General features: G+C 38.9%; 1 protein-coding gene across 3 annotated transcripts in view; it reads right to left on the bottom strand.

The window, feature by feature from the left end:
* The window catches only part of FMN1 (formin 1), a 353942-nt gene that overhangs the window by 188308 nt on the left and 142818 nt on the right, over positions 1 to 22816 (bottom strand). For all 3 annotated transcript variants that reach the window (XM_046652860.1, XM_046652862.1, XM_046652861.1), the window contains one exon: positions 2810 to 3567. In XM_046652860.1, the coding sequence (XP_046508816.1) occupies positions 2810 to 3567 (758 nt within the window). The remainder of the gene's footprint in view (positions 1 to 2809; positions 3568 to 22816) is intronic.

The raw sequence follows: 22816 nt of genomic DNA, 5'->3' as shown, positions 1-22816 counted from the left end.
GGAGGAGGAGGAGATATTCACCAAGAAGATAGATACTCACTCACTAGGAAGATAGATACTCATTCAGAAGCCAAAAGGGGAGATAGATGAGGATTTCTCTTTCTTTAACTAAATATCTCTTCTCTACTCTAGAAACCAGAAAACAGGCACCGAAGAAGGCAAAATGGCTACAGTTAAAAATTGACTCTTGCTAGGAGTGACAAGCGATCCAGGTGGATGAGAGGCAGTGTACACATAATGGAGAAAATTCATATTTTACTCCTAATTCCCTAGAAGACCAAGACCAAAATTTATTATGTGTACTTTATACAAAGTGCTTACCCCACTGGTTGTACAAAAGAGGAAAATACCATTTCATCTCCTTTACAAGAACACATCCCAGATAATCTTACTTTTGTCCATCAATAGTACATAGAATCTTTAGACCATTTGAGTTTAAAGAAGTAGTCACCCTCCGAGGTACAGAAACATTTTGAGGGGCTCATAGTGAGAGAGACTGAATGTGCAGCGGGAAGTGTCTGTGGCACCGTCTGCACGCCTCACAGTGGGGACTCCTGCCACCCATGCCCCACACTCAGGCTCAAGGGTGACAAGTTTATCAGGCAGGGCTGTCCTGACATCCCAGGGCAGTAAAGTTGGTGCGACCATCTACTTTTCATTTTGCTCAAAACTGAAGCCCTAGATTTATGGTAGAACTAAGGGAGCTTGAGTGTTCAATTGTTTTCTTTCTCAACATTTCCAACTATGTAAAGAGGGAAAAACACAGCCAACAACCATGTCTAGCTTGCCTTTGTCACTTTGAACAGTGAATGAAGGGCCCACATCTCCCAGCGGTGCAGTTACACTGCTGCTATGATCTGTGATATTGGTTGCTCACGAAGTCTTGCAAGGAATGAAGTTGAGGCAGGCTAGTGAGACAGGTGTGGAACAGCTTCGTGTGCCATCAGAAACACTACTCTAGGGCTGACGGGTGGGATTCATCACCTTGGAATGGCTGCACGTTAACTTGAGAAGAATAATAAGGGATCACAGCTCCAGAGAAATATTTTGGGAAATGATTTCTTAGGAAATGTCATCTGAGTCTTGAATGGGGAAAGGGGAATACTAGTATTTTAGTTAATGGTAATAGCTATTTCAAGATCACCTCATGTTTTTTTAACCATACTTTTGGGAAATTAGAAAGTAACGGCTTTAAAAAAAAAGTATCAGAATTTTCCACAAATAAACTCTTGGCCCTTATTTTTTGGTGAGGAAAGGAGCCAATATGAAGTATATAATTAACTTGTTCACCATATGCTTAGTTTTAAGGTGTTCCCCGCTCCTCCTATAGCGATTTCCAGTTGCTTTATAATCGTGAGTTGCATGTTATTTTGTTCAATATCCTGCCTTCCTCAAGCAAAATGTTATATAAACTGAAAAATTCACCACATCTTGATTTGGGAAATAAGTACAAAAATTTAAGTTTAAAAATGTGCTCTGTATTTGCTGTTCTTTGCAAACAAATGAACTTCTAACCCACAGAGTGATTTAGAAACAACTCAACATCTTTCGCATTGTTCTCTTGACGGGCTCTGAAATGAGGCAGAAGAAATCCGATCACATTTGTTTGACTGGAAGTTTCCAAGAAACTATATCTTGCTGCCTTAAAAACTGTCTACAAATGGGAGCCGGCCCAGTGGCGCAGTGGTTAAGTTTGCACGTTCTGCTTTGGCACCCCGGGATTCGCCAGTTTGGATCCCAGGTGCAGACATGGCACCGCTTAGCACGCCATGCTGTGGTAGGCGTCCCACATATAAAGTAGAGGAAGATGGGCATGGATGTTAGCTAAGGGCCAGTCGTCCTCAGCAAAAAGAGGAGGATTGGCAGCAGATGTTAGCTCAGGGCTAATCTTCCTCAAAAAAAAAAAAACTAAAAAACAAAAAACGGTCTACAAATGGAAGATGCATTTTAGCTATCCACACACTAGCACTTTCTCTAGAGGGCAACAAAGTATAAAGACATTAACAGTTCCAGCAGAGAAAATTTATATTTTAAGACTCCTCTCTGACCTGAAGCAGTAACAACTCAGCTATTTCTAATTTTTTTAAATGAAAAATGGAAAATTAGGGGCTGGCTCAGTGGCGCAGTGGTTAAGTTTGTGCATTCTACTTTGGTGGCCCAGGGTTTGCTGATTCGGATCCTGGGTGTGGACCTATGGCACTGCTTATTGAGCCATGCTATAGCAGGCATTCCACATATAAAATAGAGGAAGATGGGCACGGATATTAGCTCAGGGCCAATCTTCCTCAGCAAAAAGAGGAAGATTGGTGGTGGACGTTCGCTCAGAACCAATCTTCCTCAAAAAAAAAAAAAAAAAGAAAAATTACACATACCTCTTAAATATCCATATCATAGGGTTGATAATACATCTAAAGACAAGACAGATATTCTAAAATTCTTCGCTGAACCTACAGTATAGATTCAGGCTTAATGTCTTTATGATTACTCACAAATTGCAGGAATGTGGGAGAAGTCCCTATCTTAGACCTGAGCTTTTCTCTAGTTTATAAAATGGAACATTTACCTTAGGAAGGATCTGATGCTGAACACATCGTTTCTCCTAGCATCAATCCATAGGGAATACAGAGGAGACCTCGTGGAGACATTCTTCTCCAAACACTCCAGCCTTGTTTATCCAAGGCATTCACTGTACTACACTTGAGAATGAGTGCCACAGTACACAGATGCTGAACTGGTAAGAATAAAACATCACTTGTGCAAAATCCTGGGAGTTCACATGCTCAGAATGGGACAGGGGAGTTGAGCTTACCTCTTATCACTTATTTGTATTCTAGTCCAGTACAAAGGCTTCATGGGACAACTGGGTTCAATGGCTGGTTTCCGAGGACATTGGCTAGAAGAGCTGACTCCAAAGAAGAGTCCTGGAGGAGGTGGAGGCGCAAGTCCTGGGGGTGCTGGAGCAGGAGGTGGCCCCCCACTGCTGGGCAGAGCGGAGAAGTTAGGAAGTGGTGGCGGGGGAGGAGGTGGGGGAGGCCCAGCACTTGGAGGCAGAGGAGGTGGCGGAGGTGGTGGCGGTCCAGCGCTCACAGGTGGTGGCGGAGGTGCTGGTGGCAAAGCTTCAAGTCCAGGTGGGAGGGGAGGAGGGGGAGGGATGCTTGTTAGTAGGGGTGGTGCAGGAGGGGGAGGCGATGCCTTCTGCTGATTCAAAGAGATGCCTTCCACAGACAGGAGAGGAACATGGACATCTTTGCTGTCATTTGGGGGAGAGAGTTGGCTTAAAGAGGAGATATTCAGTTTTTTGGGTATTATTTGGTTACTTCTGGTTGTCTTGCCTTCACCTTCGCAGGGTTTGAGGAAAGTCTCTCTGTCTGTCTGGATGCACACATTTCTGTAAGTCTTTGGAGGGCAGTCATCGTCGGTGGAGATAGATACATCTCTCATCTCTTCACATCCTCCTCGCCATCGGTGTTCTATCTCATGCTTGAGATTTTCAATGGTTTCTTCTAGCCTCGCTGTTATCACTGCATGCTCACCTCGGATATGAAAGGTCTCAAGTTCAAACTGAGCCTGTAGGGATATCAATGGGAAAGAAAGTAAGGAGTTTACAAAAACCAAATGTCAGAAATTAAAAAACTCAATACCATCACCATGCCACCATTACACAGTCCACATAAACACAGGAAAATAGATATTCTTTTGAGAATCCAATAGAGTGTAAGTTTCACTTTATACATTTTCTAAGGATTTAAATACTTGGAGTAGACACACAGTTTCATCTAATCTGAGCTCAGTGGGAATAATTACCATGGATTAAGGCTTAAAGTAAAACTGTCGCCTAAGAACTTTCACCTGGTTTTAATGTCAAATACAAAACAAAAATTTTAATAAAGTTTTGAACATGCTTGAATCTATCTTTCATTGCTTTTGGTTTGGAAAAAGAAAACTCTAAGAAAAAAACAGATTTGGAGATATTTCTGGCTTGGAGTTGCTGTTCTCACGGTCTTCCTTAGAATGTCTCCTTTATGGGGTTTCTGGGCCAATAGGGAAGATGCAAAAGGTGCAAAAAAAAGAAGCTATGATACACATGTTTTTCTAAGAAATTTCCATATCAAAGCAGCCCATGATCAGTATTCGTGTCTGTTTCATAATCATTCATAATATAGAAATAAATAAGCAACATAAAGGCATAGAAAATGAGAATGTTGACTTGTGATTTTTCTCTTCTATATATCCATCATTTTAAGCTATATTTTATAAGACATCAACCTTTTTAACACTTTTCATTTATTTCCATACCTTGAGTCTATGATTTTACACTTATTAGCACAGAGCTGGTGGACTCTTATTAACTAGCGTACTTCCCAGCATTCAAAACCATTTAGCCTATTACAGTTAACTGGGAAGCAGTCAAATTTATAATTTTATTAGAGTTTCCAAAATCCAATTTAACAGTAATTAAATATTTCTGGTGAACTTATCTAATTTTTTCCCTCCCCATCAGTTTATAAACTCCACAAGATGAAATCAGGGACAGCATCTGCCTGTATTTCTGTTATCTCAGCAGCAAGCACCGTAAGTACATAGTTATTGAAGAGATGAGTGGATAAAACCACTGAAACAGGTGTATTCAGTCATTGTCCCAAGAGCCTTTCTTATGGTCAACAAGACTTTCTTCACTATCATTTCAGTCCACAAACATCAAGAACACCAAAGTGTATACTAAAGTCCCTCTTGCAATGAAAAAGTAAAGAAATATTTTTTGGCTTAGAATCAGGGAAGATAAAGACATAGGAAGGTCGCTACTTTCATTAAGATATTTTTAACTATATTTTTACTAGGTTCACCTTTACCCTCACGAAGCAATCCCCAAATAACTATGGTCAGTAGAAGCAGAGACAAGGTTTTTCTAAAGCCGATCTTCCCCTACGTGGATATGGCAGCCCCAACCCAACTCTGCCAGAACTGGTGGGTTGAGGGCACCATCTATTTCTCATATAGCAGAAGGTTAAGCACTTGAGTTCTGGATTCAGACCACCTGGTGCACATCCTGGCTTGGCCACTTGTCCAGTTCTACAACCTTGGGCAAGGAACTTTCTATCTTCAAGCCTGAGTTCCCTCGAGCATCAAGTGAGGACAACAGTGACCATCTCTAGGATTTTTATACATGTAAATTGAGATACTTCCTAAAAAGCAGTGGGCATTATGCCTGGGACACAGTAAGTTCCAAATACATGTTACTATCAGCTACTGTTGCTAATGATAATATTACAGTAAGAGACTAACAAATTGATAATCATCTTAAAAATTCCGAAATAATACCACCTTTGTGGAGGAATAGGCCCAAAACTAGGCAAAGCTTAAGTAGTCAGGACAAACAATGTACTATAAATATAAAAATTTACCCAATCTTTCACGAGTTCTGCTGCCAAATGCCTGAAGGTAACTTCAACCTTCATTCAACTACGTGATCAAGATACTCTCTGTTTCAACATCCTACCCATCTCCATCTCCCTCCCCCGCCCACTCCACCCATATCCCAGCCCTGATTCCTGCTCTGAATTACTTCCAACATTTTAATTTCATTTTAGTGACTAGTTCAGTTCTGCCACATCAAACTAACTCTTGGTTGTTCCCAACTAACCTTCTTCCAAGAAGGTTAAGAATCAAATAATATTGATGAGCCAGTAACTTTACTCAGTCTTCAACTTTTTAATATGAAAAGGTTGCTAAGACATGTTCCACAGAGAAACTTACCCTTTATCACACAACTGACCTTATCTACAGCAAAGGTGTTGGTCCCCACCTCTCCTGCTTTCCACCTCTCACCCACAATCTTCTGAATCTGGTGAAGCTGATGTATACACTTATGCATTGTTTTGGTGGCTCTGGAAGGCACTGGCTTTAGTGTAGCAGGTAGAGCAAAAATTGGGCAGGTTATTTAACCTCTATGTACCTCAGTTTTCTCATAAGTAAAATAGGGGTAATAGAATCCACCCTCAAGGCAGTTAGAAGAAGTAGATGAATAAATATATATAAAACAACATATATAGGAACGTTTGGAACATAGTGGCTGCTATGTAAGTTTGCTATCATTCTCATTGTCTCTTTGCTGACAGGTCAGAGGTTGGTGGCTACATCAACTTGTTTCAACTCTCAGAATGCTCCCCCAGCACCATGCTCTATCCATCTCAGGCAAAAGTAAAGATGCCAAAATCCTTCTTTAATCCCTGCTAGCTGTCATCCTTTCTTTCTCATTCTACCTCTTTTCTTCACAGCAGAGATTTTTGGAAAAAATAAAAAAAACCACACAACTCTTGCTTTATCTATTTTCTCATCCATTTCCTTTTCGACTAATTACACTTGGCTTCCGGCCCTACTGTCTTAACGAAACTCTCTGATTTGAGGGTTACATTTGGTCAGCACTTTTCAGTGATTTTGTCCTCTCAGCTGCATTGTTAAAGTTGACTGTTGCCCACGCCTTGAAATTCTCTGCTTCCCTGACGTTTGATATGCCCTCTCCACTCATCTCTGTTTTCCTCCTACTTCTTCTTTTCTCCAGTAAATCTTGTGGACTCCTCTTCCTCCATCCATCTCTTAAACGTTCCCTAGGCATCTTCCTTGCCATTTTATCCTTCTCATACTACACAATCTCTCTGTCATCTTGTGTACTCATATGGTAAATGATACTTATTTACTATGGACTAGTAACTTTCAAATTTGTACCTTCAAACTGTAATTCCAACTATCCTCTGGACTGGTCTACCTGCACGTTTTATCAGTCACTGCAGACTCAACATGTCTGAAAAGGAACTCATCATTGCTAAATCTCCATTTGTTCCTCCTCTGAAATTCCTCCTCAGAGTTAATGGCATCACCATCCTCCCAATCATCAGATCCAGAAATCTGGATGTCATGCTGGATTCCTTGCTCTCTCTCATTCACAACATATTACTTATCAATGAGTTTCATTAATTTCTGATTCATTTCTTTCCCTCCATCCCCACTGCCTCAACTTTTCACTGGGTCCTCTTTACCTAGACAAACAGCAAGAGCCACCTAATCCTCCTGATCCCAGTTTGGCCACATTGGTTCCAGGAGGATTTAAAAATAAATAAATGCAGATCTTTATTCTGTAAAATTATTTCCATAATTGGCCATTACTTATAGACCAACACTGAAAACTTTTTTAGCATGAACACTCTGAAAGCTCTTCTGATTCGTTTTCTGCCAACTTTCTCCACTTTTGGCTCCTGCTCCTTCTCCAAATATGTCCTTGATTCCAGTCTTACAAAACATCTTGCCTCCTTCAGGACCATGCTCTTTCGTGCATCTGAGCCTTTGCAAATGGTGTCCTCTCTCAACATTCCTCCTGTGCCGCAAACACCCAAGGTAAGGGGACATATTACCAAGCATACATTCTAAGAATGACTTCTCACAAACTGTATTCACTGATATGAAGAATCACCAAATAAGAACGAAATATTGAATTTCCACATACTCCATACCAATATGCTGAGATTACAGTAAGAAGCCGTCTGACCACTAAAATTTAAATGGCCCAAATGAAGAAACAACTTACCTTTGCCCTTCTCTGTTTCACAATTCCTTTTGATCATTGATTTTTGTCTCGGTTGTGTTCAGAACTCAGCAGGACATGGTAAGTCAAAGTGATTAAAGCAGAGCATTCCTTCTGCATCTGTTCACATCCTATCAATTATTTCAAATTGTGCCTGGCTCTATTACAAATGAGGCGTCTCAAGTCCATGTATACCATGAATCAAGCATTTTGGGAAAGTTAGTTTTTAACTTTATTTCCTATGAAATGCACTTCTACTTTGCACATGGAAACAATGTTCTGTTGCCCCGCCTGTGTCTAGAGCCATAGCTAGGACTGTTAATGATTTGGTGAGTCAAACACCGAGAGTAGAACTTTCTGTTGGATAATCATGTACTCCTGGACAACATTTGCCTAGGATCCTGGGAATTGTTGTAAAATGTCAAGCCCAGGTTCCTACAGCCAAAATCACAGAGAAGGCTGGGTCAAGGGAATACAATGCTTTTAAAACCTGCTTTTCAGTCTCCGTTACATTGAACACGGTGCTCATATATGGGAGACAAAACAATCAGAAACCTTCCATTCATTTTTAGATAAATATTCTTTAGGACATATGAAGAATTATGAGTTTCCCTCTCCTCAACCCTCTGCTAAAAATCTTTTTCTGCATTCATCCAACATACCATTTGAAAGGAGATGGGCGCTGAGGTTTGACATCTTTCTAGTCTTTCAAGTTTTATCTATCTTCCTTTACTCATAACTTGATTGCTCATATTCCTTTCATTTTTAATCATATTCTCTTTCTACTTGCAATAGTCTATTAATCTATATTCATCCCCTTCTAAGCAAGATTCAAATTAACAATCTTTAAGAGAGAAATCCTAATTAAATCATTCTATTTCAATCATCCTTTTACTTGATTGGCACTATTTTTATCTGTCTAATGTAGTGGTTTCTAAGCCTGTTCCCTATTAGAAACACCTAGAGAGCTTTGCAAAAAATACTAATGGGAAGAACCATCCCCAGAGATTATCACTCCATTAGTCTGAGATTGTACCCTTCCGCTGGTATCCTTAAAGCTCCCCAAGGGATTCCAATGGGCAGCCAGAGTCGAAAACAACAGTAACTGTTCTTGATCTTTATTCTGCTCCAAACACAGTTGAGCTAGTATACCACCACAATATCGGTGAATTCTTTTTGGCAATGACTTTTACTTGGGTCACTTTAGAATCTCCAAAGGATTATGTGTTATTTGAAAAAAGTCTCTTCCTAATTCTAACATGTCCCCATAAGGGGAACATCCCTTCATGACCCACATTGAGAACAGTTATTCTACACAGCAGATAAGCCTAAAATTCTTTCCATGATACTCATGGCTCTTCAAGACCTGGCCTCTGCTTGCCTTTCCAGATACTTCTATATACTTTTCCTATGTTGCACCACTACAGATTCAAACATATGATCTGCTCCCACATCTTTACGCTTTTGCAAATGTGTTTCCTCTACTTAAAACACCCTTTCTCTCCATTTTCTTTCTAGTGAAAGCCCTGAAGGAAAATTCAGTCAAGCTCAACTGAACCTTCTGGCTGAAACTTTTCTTGATTCTTCTTGACAAAAGTTTTCCTTTGTTGCCAAAGAACTTGCTGGTCACATTCATTATAGTCATTTATGTTTATCATTTTTGCAAATCTAAAACCTCCAGGCAGTTGGGGACCATGCCTTATTCACATTTGAACTTCCAGAACATTGCACACTGCTTGGCTAGTTAGTGATCCATAAATGCTTATTGAATTGATTTCTTTCTTTAGCTTTAAATATTAAGACTTCCTTATGCCTCTGTATTACCCACCCAACTATACTTGAAGCTCTAAAAAAATTTAAAAGGAGAGAGACATGTGGTCCCCTTCCTCTTTGATAGTCCCATGCATAAACTATAAGATTTCATGGTTGTTATTGCCTAGATAATTCAGATAAAATATTGAGTTTGTTTTTTTTTAAGTGTGGGTATTTCTAAAAGTCGATGTTGATCCTATTTAATTTTACAATTGAAAATACTTACCGTAGATAAGTGTTCTCTCCACAGTAAGCTTAAAGGTTGTTCCCATAAATATAATAAACTATCCAGTAGAAGTGAACCACATTTGTGATTCTAATCTGATTAGGAATTAGGCTCTAGGCAAACTCCCCCAGTCTCTGGGGGGCTGGTCCTCACTTTCCCGACCAAATCCTCATTACTTTTTAATATCCTCCACATCACCACTGCTCAGAGATATCATCAAAGGAACACACTGTACTGAAACTCAAGCAACAGAGGGAAACTTTCACTTGTCTCCACAAACCTTTCTGTCAAAAAGAAGGCGGAAGAGTGCCTGCTGATGAAAGACATCATGATGGTGCCAAGCACTGTAGAAAAATCACCCATTTGCCTTTTGCTGTTATGAACATTCTCTCCCAGTGGTGCTGCCAGGGCCAGTAAAAATTCAGGTTATCTGCTGTACAACTTGAGTAAGTCCATCTTTTCCAGGACTCTTCCAAATTCTACATTCTTAGGTTGGGGAAAGCTAGACAATTCCCAGAGACTGCACAGAAGCACAATGAAGCTTCGCCACTTCAGAAAGTGCAGTGCGAGCAGAGGGAAGGAAGGGAAAATGGGGCTGGAGAGCATGAACCACCTAGAAGGGATAGGATTCAGTTCTTACAGAGAGCTTAGTTAAGGCAAGAAGATGGGGGGTTCTATGGCTTTGGAGGTGGGCATGCTGGCATTTTGTTTTGTTTTTGAAGGTTGCACAAAGACTTCACTAACTCCCTACATAGCCAGCTTACCCCTTCTACAGCAAAAACAAAAGTCTCTATTAAAGAAAAGAATGGCACTGGGTTTGATAAAAATCCCATAAGCTAACAGTAGCTGGTTTTAATTAGCCTTATCAATGAATTTTTTTGTTCTTATCAGAAATAAATCACATTGTGTTATAACTAAGAGGCCATCTCAGGGACACTTGGAAACATGAGGCACAGTTGATACATCCCTGTAACTGGAACTTGCTAGGAGGGATAAAGAAATAGACAAATAGGGCAGGAAAAGAAGGGGTAAAGAGCAATCAAAAGATAAAGTAGCACTTAAGTTGAATTAGGAGTAAAACCCAATACATGCAATGCCAGAGCGTACAAAGTTAAATTACACGTGTGTAAAAATGGTGCTATCTCCAGTAATCATCTGCCATGCTGATGTTTAGTCAAGATAGGGAGAAAAATGAAACCAGCATGGAGTGAGTGTGCTGGCTGCCTCAGTTTAATCCGTATAACTAAGACAGAAATTCTGGAGGACGTGTTAACGTGTAATAGACCCCATAGCTGGAAAATGGTGACAAAGGCATTTGAATTCTGGTTGATCATAAAATTCATGCTCTTTCTACTTTACCACTTTCAACTGATATCAATTGATAGTGGCTAAAATAATAATGCATAATTATAATTATTATTGACTATCAACATTATATACTACTTATGGCTTCAATGTATTTGTATTAAATTAGTGCATCTAATTATGGCAACAAACTGCAAGAATGCTGGTATTTAACTGTTTCCAAGAAGAAGAGAGGTACAGGGTAATTAAGTAAATTGGCAATGAGATAGACTCAAATTCAGATCTTTTCACCCTAGTCTAGTGTTCTTTTCACTTTATCATGAATCCACAGTAACTAATAATCCTTCCCATTCAATACTCCTTAGGAAGTCATAAGGCCAATGCAAAAATTGAGATACTCCCTATAAAGATGGTTTCCTTAAAATATTTGCCCTCTATCCTTCTGGGAAAGAACTGGAATTGTTGAGTAAATAATAGATCTGAAGTTTTCTGGTTCTCAGGCAAGTTGGTTGGAGGAGGAAAAGCACTGGCCAAGGGTCAAAAGATCTGGATTCTGCTCCTGGTTATTCCAGTCATTAGCTACTTGCACTTAGCCAAATTTACTTCTTGCAATCCTCATTTTACTACTATCTAAAATGAGAGGTTTAAAACACTTAATCAGTAAAATTTCCTCTAGTTCTAATATGCTAATAATTTCCACACCCAAGGCTTCATCAGATCTTTTTCTCAAAACTTCCTAGAATACAGCTCTGCTCATGAAAGCTTCAAAAGGACAATGCACAGTATTATCTAAACCACATAAAGAAAGAGTCCCAACTCTCATTATGAGTGCCAATGTACACACCAGGTCCAAAAGACTCATTAAGGTGCTCCGAAAACACACAAGTGGTTCGGTATGCAGTCAAAAGTTGTGCATTTCTTTTGAAATGTGATAGTTATTACAAGTATCTGGGAATATAATTTGAAAATAAGCAAATATAATTAAGAAGAGTCATCCAAGAAAGAAGTGGGGAAGTAAAACAAATTTTTGAAATCTGGACTAAGATTTCTACCTGGGAAACAAAACAAAACATGTTTGTAGCCAGAGTGCTTTTGTGGAATAAAAGAAGGAAATCATTACTCACTGGGGATTCTGGTAACATTTTATTTCTAAGTTATTAATATCACTAAATGAATATACCTTGGGATATCCATGGAAATGATTTTCAGGCCTTATTTTTCCTAAAAGTCATTCTAAATCTAACGAGCAAACTCAAGACTGCACATTTTTAGGCAATGAGCCAACATACTAATTCTTTCTCTATTAAGAGAGAGGCCTTGGAATTTTATATTGTACTATTATTATTACTACTGAAGTTACATCGAGTCTGAAGAGGTATATATGACCCATTCCAGAGTATATGTGAGCTTAGAATCAACAGATGGTAAACCCTGGTCCTTAATACTGTGACAAACAGAGGTTCTTCAAGTAACTACAGCAATCACTTTCATATTTCTTTCTTGACTCCTGCATTGTCTATGAAGGAACATCATCCTATAGCCAACACACATCTGTCCAATAGTATCATTTTGGAAACTATGAAGTAGATTCCTCAATTATGTTTGCCTCACATACTCCCAACTTTGTTTGTATTTTTAATTGAAAGGGGTAGAAAATGAAGAATGATATTAAGTTGCTTAAATAGCATTATCAAATGAGAGCAAGTAAGGACTGGCCAGTTGAGTTCTTTCTGGTATTAAAAGTAAAGATAAAACGTATGCATAAACTCCAGGGTTACTGATTAGAAAAATAGTTTCCATATCCTTATAAATCTTATAGCTCTCTGGTAGCAAGCAGTGGCTCAGGGGAGTGATTATGATAAATTCCCCACTTACAGGCTTACTTTTTTTTTTTGTTGTGAGGAAGATTCACCCTGAGCTAACGTCTGTTGCCAATCCTGTTTTTGCTTGAAGAAGATTAGCCCTGAACTAACACCTGCACCAGTCTTCCTCTTTTTTTTTTTGTATGTGGGATGCCTCCACTACATGACTGATGAGTGGAGTAGATCCGCACCCGGGATCAAATCCACAAACCTGGGGCACCAAAGCAGAGTGTGTGGAACGCTAACCACTCGGTCACAGGGTTACTCTTCATAGTGGTGTTATATAAACCAGATAGACTGTAAACAAGTCTTCATTATACCAAAGTGAGACGAGGCTATGATCTCTCTACCATCTGATATTCCAGCAAGCTTTAATGAGCATCTACAATGCACCAGACCTCGTGAAAAGTATCAGAGAAATGACAATTAAGAAACAATCTATACTTTGAGAAGCTCACATTCTAGCTGAAAAAAGATTCTTATGCGTTATCTCTAATATTCAAGACAGATGAGCTGGCGTAGGTTTTACACTATTATTATTCAGACATAACTTTTTCCTTGACAACTGAAGAAAATCAAGAACCATACAGCTCGATTTGTCCAGCAAAGTCATCTCAAGTGGTCCGGGTTGCTTTCATGACCCAGTCAAGAGCCAATCCAGGCCCAAACACTCATAACTAACCTCCCTGAATATATTCTCATGAGTAAGCAAGGAGATATTTGGCTCCCTACTTTAATATTTGAACAAATGACCAATGATGTTTGCCTAGGCCACAACCACCTTCTGCTTGCCATGTCGAGTCTTCCCAGGGATTAGTCACTTGATAAATCTGCCATTGAATGGGTTTAAAATTATAGGCTAATCGACAAGGAAAGCAAACAAGAGGGTTTACGTGTTTTTCATTAAGATCTGGGCTCTGGCCTAGGACACCTCCTCTCAAGGAAGTTAGGAAGGGAAGGGTCTTAAATTTCCAAAAATCGCTCACTCTAGCCAAAAGGCAGACTCATTATACAGGACATAAGTTGAGATGCCAGAAAAGGGCTCACAAAATTGAGTATGGTCTTTGTTCTCTAATGAACCAAATGAGAAATATCTCCTACCATAATTAGAGAGGCTGGGTCAGGTAATGGAAAAAACACTAAAATAGTGGTCAGAGTGCCTGGATTTAGTTCAGCATAAGACTGCTGGATGACCTTAAATTTGCTTATCTCTGGCTATGTTCTTCATCTGTAAGAGAAACAGGTCAGAAAAAGATCAGGAAGCTTACAAACCAGGTTTCTAGGGGTCCACAGGGGTGTTTCAGCAGTTCTGCGAAACTTAGTTGTAGTGTTATTCTAAAAGGATATTTAACCTCAAAAACTGCTTTTTAAAAAATACACATGGTTATACCAAAGACTGCACATTTGGATACCATGAGCACGTGCAGTACCAAGGCACTTGGTGGTTTTGTCTTGTTTTGATTTGTTTTGCAGTCTTTGGAATGCAAAGTTTTCCCTGACATCTTTCTGGATCTATTCAGATGTTTTAAAAAAATGGTTTCATTGATTAGGAAAGCTGCTATTCAGCATTGGTCTCTTCCCTTTTTAAAAAAAAAAAAATTCAGACATGCATACACAAGTAAGTGTGCTACTGTAGCATACGTGCACCATATTCAATTAAGCACAGCTGAGGCTCCGGCTCATCTGCTCTGCGTAGTCCTCCATGTCCCATGTGTCCCCATCCCCCCCGCCACTCCCCCATCAGTGAAACAGTCCGTTATTCAATAACAAGGCCATGAATGAGTTGAGTAACAGATAGATGATTTTAGCGTTTAACTGTATACTTGGTGCTTTTTGACAGGGTGATGTTTAGGATTAAAAATAATTCCAGCAGTTTTTAATTGTTACTGATTCAACTGTAAAGTAAAATTTTCCTACAATTTATGTTTCAATTTTAGGAATTATTTGAATTGACTAGAACCCCGGAATTGTAAGGGAGGAATTCTTTTCCAAAAACTGTTTCCATTTCTAACTATGTATTTTCTAAAATTTCAGAGATTTTCTATTAGTAAAATACAACATAGAAAGTAATTGGATGCCATGGCTGACATAAGACTCAACATTTAAAATCCCTCAATTCAAATTTGTGTAAATCAAAAAGGAATCTTTATGAAAACATGTATCTATGTGATCTTGGGTTACGCAAAGAGTTCTTAAATATGCCATTAAAACATGATCCATTATAAAAATTGAAAAATTGGGCATTTTCAAAATTAAAATGTGCCTTTTTCAAGGCACTGTTAAAACAAAAGATAAGCCACAGACTAGGAGAAAATATTTGTAAAACACGTATCTGACAAAGCACTTGTACCCAGAACATAGCAAGAGCAAACTCCCTCTCCCCAAATGGGTATAGGATTTGAAAAGACAGTTCAGCAAAGAAGATATATGGATAACAAATAAGCACATACAAAGATGCTCAACATCACTAATCACTGAGAAAATTCAAATTAAAACCACAATGAGATACCACTACGTACCATTGGAAGGGAGGGAGAGAAGGAGGGAGGGAAGAAGAGGGAGAGGAAAACAGACCCACCTGACAATACCAACTGCTGGGGAGGACGTGGAGCACCTGGAACTCTCATAGTTTACTGATGTAAATGTAAAATGGTACAGCGACTTTGGAAAACAGTTTGGTCATTTCTCATAAAGTTAAATACATCCTTTCCATATGACCCAAAAATTCCACTCCTAAATATTTACCCAAGTGAAATAAAGACATATGTTAACATGAAAATCCACATGCAAATATTTTTAGCTGCTTTATTAACAATCATCTGTAATGATTAATTTTACGTGTCAACTTGACTGGGCCGTGGGGTGGCCAAGTATCTGGCCAAACATTTTTTTCAGGTGTGTCTGTGAGAGTGTTTACAGATGAGATTAACATCGGAATCAGCAGACTGAGTAAAGCAGATTGCTCTCCCTAATGTGGGCGGGCCTCATCCAGTCAGTTAAAGGCCTTAACAGAACAAAAAGGCTGACTTCTGCTCCTCCTAAGAAAAAAATCCTCCTCTGCCTTTGAACTGAGCCATTGGCTTTTTCCTGCCTTAGGACTAAATTATCAATATCGGCTCTTCCAGGGTCTCAGGCCTGTTGTCCTTCAGGCTGGAACTATGCCACTGGCTCTCCTGGGTGTCCAGCCTGCCCACTCACCCTCAGATCTTGAGACTTGCCAGGCTCCATAATCACATAAGCCATTCCTTATAATAAATCTCCTTCTCTCTACATATACATCCTATTAGTTCAATTTCTCAGGAGAACCCTAACTAATACATCACCCCAAATTGGAAGCCACCCAAATGTTCGACTGGTGAAAGGATAAACAAATTGTGGTACAGGAACAAAGTGGAATTCTAATCGGAAACAAAAAGGAATGAATTACTCGTAGATGCAACAACATGGATGAATCTCAAATATATTTTGTTAAGTAAAAGAAGCTGAACTCAAAAGGCTACATACCATGTGATTCCATTAATATGACACTCTGGGAAAGTCAAAGCTATTGGGACAGAAAAAACATCAATGATTGCCCAGGGCCTGAGGTCGAGAGAGGGGTCGTCTTCCAAGGGACACAGGGGAATTTTTATGGTGATGGAAATGTTCTATATCTTGATTGTAGTATGGTTATGTGACTGCAAAACTCATAGAACGGTCTGCTTTTAAAAAGGGCAATTTTTATTGTATGTAAAATTATATGTCAATTAAAAAAGCATCTTAAAGATTGACATTGTAGTAAGTAATATGTATACATTTATAAAAATTTAAAACTATAAAATACACACTAATAAAATGCCACTTATCAGTTGGACTTCCTAGCAAGATTTTGTTTGCAACAAAATCTTTCCAACAGAGTAAAATAAGTCCCAAAAGCATCTAAAGAAGCACCTATGTCCTAAAGAGGCACAAATGTCCAAATTCCCTGAAGAAATAGTTTAACGTTTTTGATCAATCTGATGGCATTTTCACTCCTGTGGCCCAATTTCCAGAGCTTTCTCTTTCTAGCTCAGGGCTGGGATGGGAATTGCGGTAATCTTCTAAGATGGTACCGCCACATTCAACATCATTCTAACATTGCAGCCATGTGAGAACATGGCCAGGCAAGTCAGTGAATGACCACTAAAAGCTCAGCTCAGCAGGATGTTATGTTGCCTCTATCAAGGTGATGGCAAATGTCTTCCACTTTTTCACAGTCTATTTTCTATCCCATTACTTATGTTGGGTCTGATTTTCTCATAGTAGTTGATCAATAAGTGCTTTCAAGTCAACAAGGTTCTAATTTTCTGCTTCTGTAAGGAAAAAGGACATACCATCTTCTAATCCCAGGCCAGCTTGAAGTGTTTTATTAGTCTTTTTCTTAAGCCACACTCCAAAGCCAGGATCAGAGTACTAGGTTAAAAACGTGCCTTGAATGTATTATTTTCTTTTAAGTAATAGATTGATAGTTTTTTCCCAGGTTAGAGAGATATGACCTATCAAAACTGACAGTCGGTTCCAGAGTGCAATTAGAACAGTTTCCTCCAGTACTTGCAGGAGCTCTAAAAAGCAGAAGGCCTGTTATTCCAACAGCATTGTAAGCTGCAAATTCTCCCTCAGGTTCCTACTCTGTAAAATGAGGATGACGTTACCTGTCTTGCTTCCTAATATATTTTTCATGGGAAGTGAAAGAAACTCAGAAGTAATGTATTCAGAACAAATTAAGAAATACTCTAACTGGAAAGCACTGCAGAGTTTATATAATATTGGATCAACTAACCAGTCAGTAGGGTTTATAGGGGATTGTCAGTTGGAAGCTACTAGCACAACTCATATGCCCCCTATGTATAGGTTTATATGTATGTTTAGATGATGGCCTTAGAGAAATGGTGAACACCATGTGGTTAAATGAAAGTCAACCTTTCCTTTAAATAAATCACATTAAGTAGGATCTATATACCATGAGAATGCACATTAAAATAAGCCAGTATCGTATCTTACAACAAAAAGCTAGGACATCACTTAGGCTCAAGATATGTTGATATTTATGTTGAGAACTTCTCAAGCAATTTTTTTTCACATTTTCATTGATAGGTACCTCTCTTGCCTTTTAACCTCTACCTAAAAAGTGCTCAAGTCCTCCTTTCCTCTCACGTCTGCCCATCCCCCACGAAAACCAGAACACTTGTCTTAACTCTGCCCCCTCCTCAAGATGAAGTCTTCCATGATGTTTAGTGACAAAAGACTTTTGGTTAGCTGTCTTTGCATCTTCACCATACTTTTTGTGTAATTCTCAAAAATCTGGTTTAGGTTGCTACCATCCTAGTGAAAATGCTCACAAAAATCACTAATGGCTTCCTTACCCAATTGGGTGGATTTTTCCCCATTTTCCTTTGGGACTCTGCAGCTCAACTTGAAAACGGCCTCTCTTGCTTTCTCTGACAGTACAAAACCTTGGCCCTCTTCCTATCTTTGCAATTATTCTGCCTACTGTGCTGCCTTCTCTTCCCCTTTCCATCTTCTAAATACGTCAGTCTTGTGAGGACTCACATTTTTGTCTCTCTTGTTCACTGAGGCATTCCTAGAACCCTGAGTAGTGCCTGGCCTGTAGCAGGTACTAAGATAGTTGTTGAATGAATGAATGAGTTTTTCAAAATCCCTAGCTCACTCTTAGCTACAATAGGTTTAGGGACTTCTATGACTACTGAGGTCAGTTAGCAAAAAGAAGAGAACGGATGGGGCCGGCCCTGTGGCTGAGTGGTTAAGTTCGCGCACTCTGCTGCTGCGGCCCAGGGTTTCGATGGTTCGGATCCTGGGCGCAGACATGATACCGCTCGTCAGGCCACGTTGAGGCAGCATCCCACATGCCACAACTAGAAGGACCCACAACTAAAATATACAACTACGTACTGGGGGGATTTGGGGAGAAAAAGCAAAAAAAAAGGGGAAAGGAAGTACTGAGTAGCGCCCATGCAAGGCCTATGATATATATGATACAATCCTTCCAATTTACATGATTTCTGCTATTAAATCTCAGCAAGGTCCTAACTGATATGTGCAGAGGTGATTGAGACCACATTCTTTACAACAAACCTCATGAAATTCTAGCATTTGTAAGGTCCAAAGTCATGAGTCCATCTGCATTCAGACATGGTAAGTTTGTTTTGTTCACTGGACCTGCAAACCAAGTTATCTTACAATATACACAGGGCCTAGATGAGAGTCAACAAACGAAATGACCCCAAATAAGTCAAAACAAACATTCTACATGAGTCATTAATAATGCCATTGTTGTGAATACATGCCACACTTTCATTGCTAAGAATTTTTATGGTTCCAAATATATTTCTATTTCAAAATAATTGAGGAAACACGAACGTGTTTTATTCCATGTGCATCCAAGTGTTACAAGTTATTTTCCAATCTTCCTTCACTGGGACAAACACCAAAATGATTGGAACAGGGGTCAGAGAAATGCCTTGATCAACGAAAGAATCTTGAAATAGAACCCATGATAATGTGGGTGGCAGGTTTGTTCTTCATAGTGGCTAGGCTCTTTTTGAGTTTCTGTATATAAGCACCCAAGCTTACCAAACATTTCCAGTTATAGACCTATCTAGAAAGAGGCAGAAATGTTTCTAGAGCTGTGCTTGCTTCATCTGGAATATCTGTAATTGAGGATGCATATGGCTGACAGCATGCAAATGATCAAGTGCATCCGTAGTACCTAAGCTCATATTCTTGAGAACAACAGAAGGACCTGGAAAAATCGTCATTTTGAGTAACAAGAGAATTCGAAAACTCCACAAGGAAGGATTCCTGACCACGGGGCATCAATACTCATCATTTTTAGAAACAGTTTTGGCAAAGTATCACACTGATTTATCTGAGCTCACAAAGATCTGATGTAATATTTAAAAACAGATCTCTTTGTGTAAACATAGATTAAGAAAAATGTAAATCCCCCATCTAGGTTTATTTTTTTTAAGTAGGGATTTTAATTATATATTTATAAATCTAGGGTGCTCAATGCCTTAAATAGTTAAGATAATAAATGGAATTTGGCAGAACATTTGTTCTGATTAGTAGATGTTTAATGATACTTGGAACATCAAGATGCATGTGAAATTACACTCAAGCATGATGCACACAGAAGAACTTGGAAAGAATCAGATCTCATTTTGACTTGATTCTTTTCTCCTGGAATACAGACAAACCACATTCTTGTTTTCCTCCCACACTCCTCCCCTTAGATTAGACTATATTACTTTTGATTGATATTCATCTCCATAATTTATGCTTTTTGAAAGGATAATTGTTACAAGAATTACATTTTTCTGTTTTTGCCAGTAATTGGAAGATATGAATTTAAATCAGTATTCTTATTTCCTAACTGATCAAACATGGAATGTAAACATTTATTTTGAAAATATTTCATGAATTAATTATTCTACACAAAGTTTAAAAGTCACTTCAGACTTGGTTTGACAGAATGTTATAGGTGGGCTATAATTTTTTCTCTCCAGCAGTTTTTCTATTCTAAATGTTACAGCTGCACAGATCAATGTGAAAAGACAGGGGTAGTATGACTTAAAAATTCACATATAATTTCTTCACAAGTTGTTCAGAAGTTAATAACTAATATACAGGTTAATGACGACACAGGGCCAGCCATATAATGTCTATATCAAACCACGAGTGCTGTAGTATTTCATACCATCAACACGCTGCTGTCTCGTGGAATGCGTTTGTCAGCTATAAGAGCTGAGACGTGCCAGTTTTGTGCCACGCACCCTTCATGAAAAAATGAACTGGCTCAAGTATCCACGCCAGTTGTCTATTCTAAATAATTACAAACTACTTACACTCTAAATATTTAGATTACTATGAATCTCAATGTTGGACCATCACCTTTGCCTTGCTGCACACCAGAGCAGTAGAAGGCTTTCTGATTGCATGTCCTTGAACACAATATTAATACACATATGAAACAGATTAGAATGGTTGAGGTGTTTGAAAGAAAGGAATTCTGATTTTTATAAAGATTGGCACGAAGATCATTTTTCTTGGTCCAGATTTACTTTGTTAAACATACCCCAATCTCAACTGTAGTGGCCAAATATAAAAGAAAATGCCTATTTTCTTCTGAATCATTTTCTTTTTTATACTTGTCTCTCATGTGTTTTTCAGATTTTCATATCAACAAGCACAGGTAAAATTAAAAGGGTAGAATTAACTCAAAACATCGATCTCTGAGAAAAACAACATTCCAGTACTAAAAATTGGGGCTCATAAACAAGGAAACATTTATCTTTCTGTTTCTGGGTAAGACTGGTTTTAAAAGCTGATTTTTGGGTTAGCTATGCAAAATCCTCTAGCAACATTCACAGCTTCTCAGTAATAGTGTTTTTAAACGTCCTTCACTATGCGTGGTGCTTGGTTGCAGGTTTAGGGGGAAAAAATGTAAACTCACTCCAAGAGATATCCCTGAAGCTGGCAGCCTATCTCTCTACCTTTTTTTTTTTTTTTAAGGTAATTAGGTTGCTAAGAGGCAAAGAGTGATGCTGTAGCAGTTCAATGTTTGAGTCGAGGTCACAACAGAGTCAATCTGGGCACTAATCCATCTCTCACAAATCTAGGAAATTCACCTGAGAATTATAAAATGATCTCTCAAGCTTCTATTTACAAGTCCTGGATGCAATTCTTAATCTTGAAGAGATAAAGAGGAAAGGAGAAAAAAACTATTAGACAACCTCTGACCTTAAAAAGCCACAAAGTTGAAATTGAAACCTTTGGAATAGGTGGCCTTATTTTCCCCCAATTGATTTGTACATTCCTAAAAGAACCATGTTTAAATTTTGTTCATGTGTCTGAAGATTTTGGTTTTAAACGTGCCATTTGAAACCTCAGATCGCATATTCTCAGTACCCTCCGCCAATACGGGTTGCATGATGGTGTTTCTGCCCATCACTTAAATTGCAGTTAACACTTTCTCCCTGTTTGGCAGAGCAATCTCCACATGGCTTAAGTGATGGAGCAGGGGTTTGGGAGAAGACCTGACTTCCAGTTATGGTACTTCTATCAGCTGCCTATATTTGCTTGGGCTCTATTATTGCTAGTGAGTAGTAACCAGAAGGTGAATCTCAATGGGTGGTCAACTTCCTCAGCTATAAGGAACCCTGTCCTTTTGGGAGCATGTTACCTTTCCTGGGGGCACTGAAGAAGAAAAGATTGAGAACCATTAAGATCGATTCTAAGATCAGCTCTTTCAACCTTCAATTCTCCTTCTATCAAATGAAAGGGTTTACAAACTGTCAGCAATTCGAATGAGTCCATGTTGCTTTCACCTAAACAACAATCATTCACCATAAGCTGTCTAAACATGCAAGATCTGATAAGTGTGCATTTAAGACAATGAGAAACAATAAATACCATTCTTCCAGTAGAAGATCATGAACTGTCAAAAATATCTGTAAAAATCCTTCTGGGAACATAGTTTTCCTAGTATAGCTCTCCTGTCTCTGAATTTGAAAAATACTGCCTATAAAAATCGCTTTGGTCTAAACCCAGTTTCCATTACAGAGAAAGAAAAAGGGCAAACCAACTAGTGGTTAATTTCTGCATTAATGCGTGTGTTACTGTGACAACAGATTCATCCGTCTGCTATTTACTGAAGGTTTATGTCCGTTTTGTGCTCTGCACTGGGGGTGGGAGGAAGGGGCGGCACCTGTGCTTTCATGATTATGAGAACAAGTCTGCTAAGTGCTTAAGCCAGGTATAAAGAGCCTAAGGTTTCAGAGGAGGGAGAAGTGGCACATCAGAGATGGTTTGATATATGACAAGGAATGCTGGCTAGGCTCAGTTTGACATATGACAAGGAAGGCTTGCTGTGCTCAAAGACTGGCAAAGGCCGAGTGGCAGATTGTGAACAATCCAAATGAAAAAGGCAGAGTGAAGGGAGAACATAGGGAAATAGCAAAACAAAACCAAGGTTATAAACTTGAATCTGATTTTAGG

This window comes from Equus quagga, chromosome 2, assembly GCF_021613505.1.
Source record: "Equus quagga isolate Etosha38 chromosome 2, UCLA_HA_Equagga_1.0, whole genome shotgun sequence".
Classification (NCBI taxonomy): Eukaryota; Metazoa; Chordata; class Mammalia; order Perissodactyla; family Equidae; genus Equus; species Equus quagga.
The sequence above is the reverse complement of the archived record's forward strand: the minus strand, read 5'-3'. Positions and strand labels throughout refer to the sequence as shown.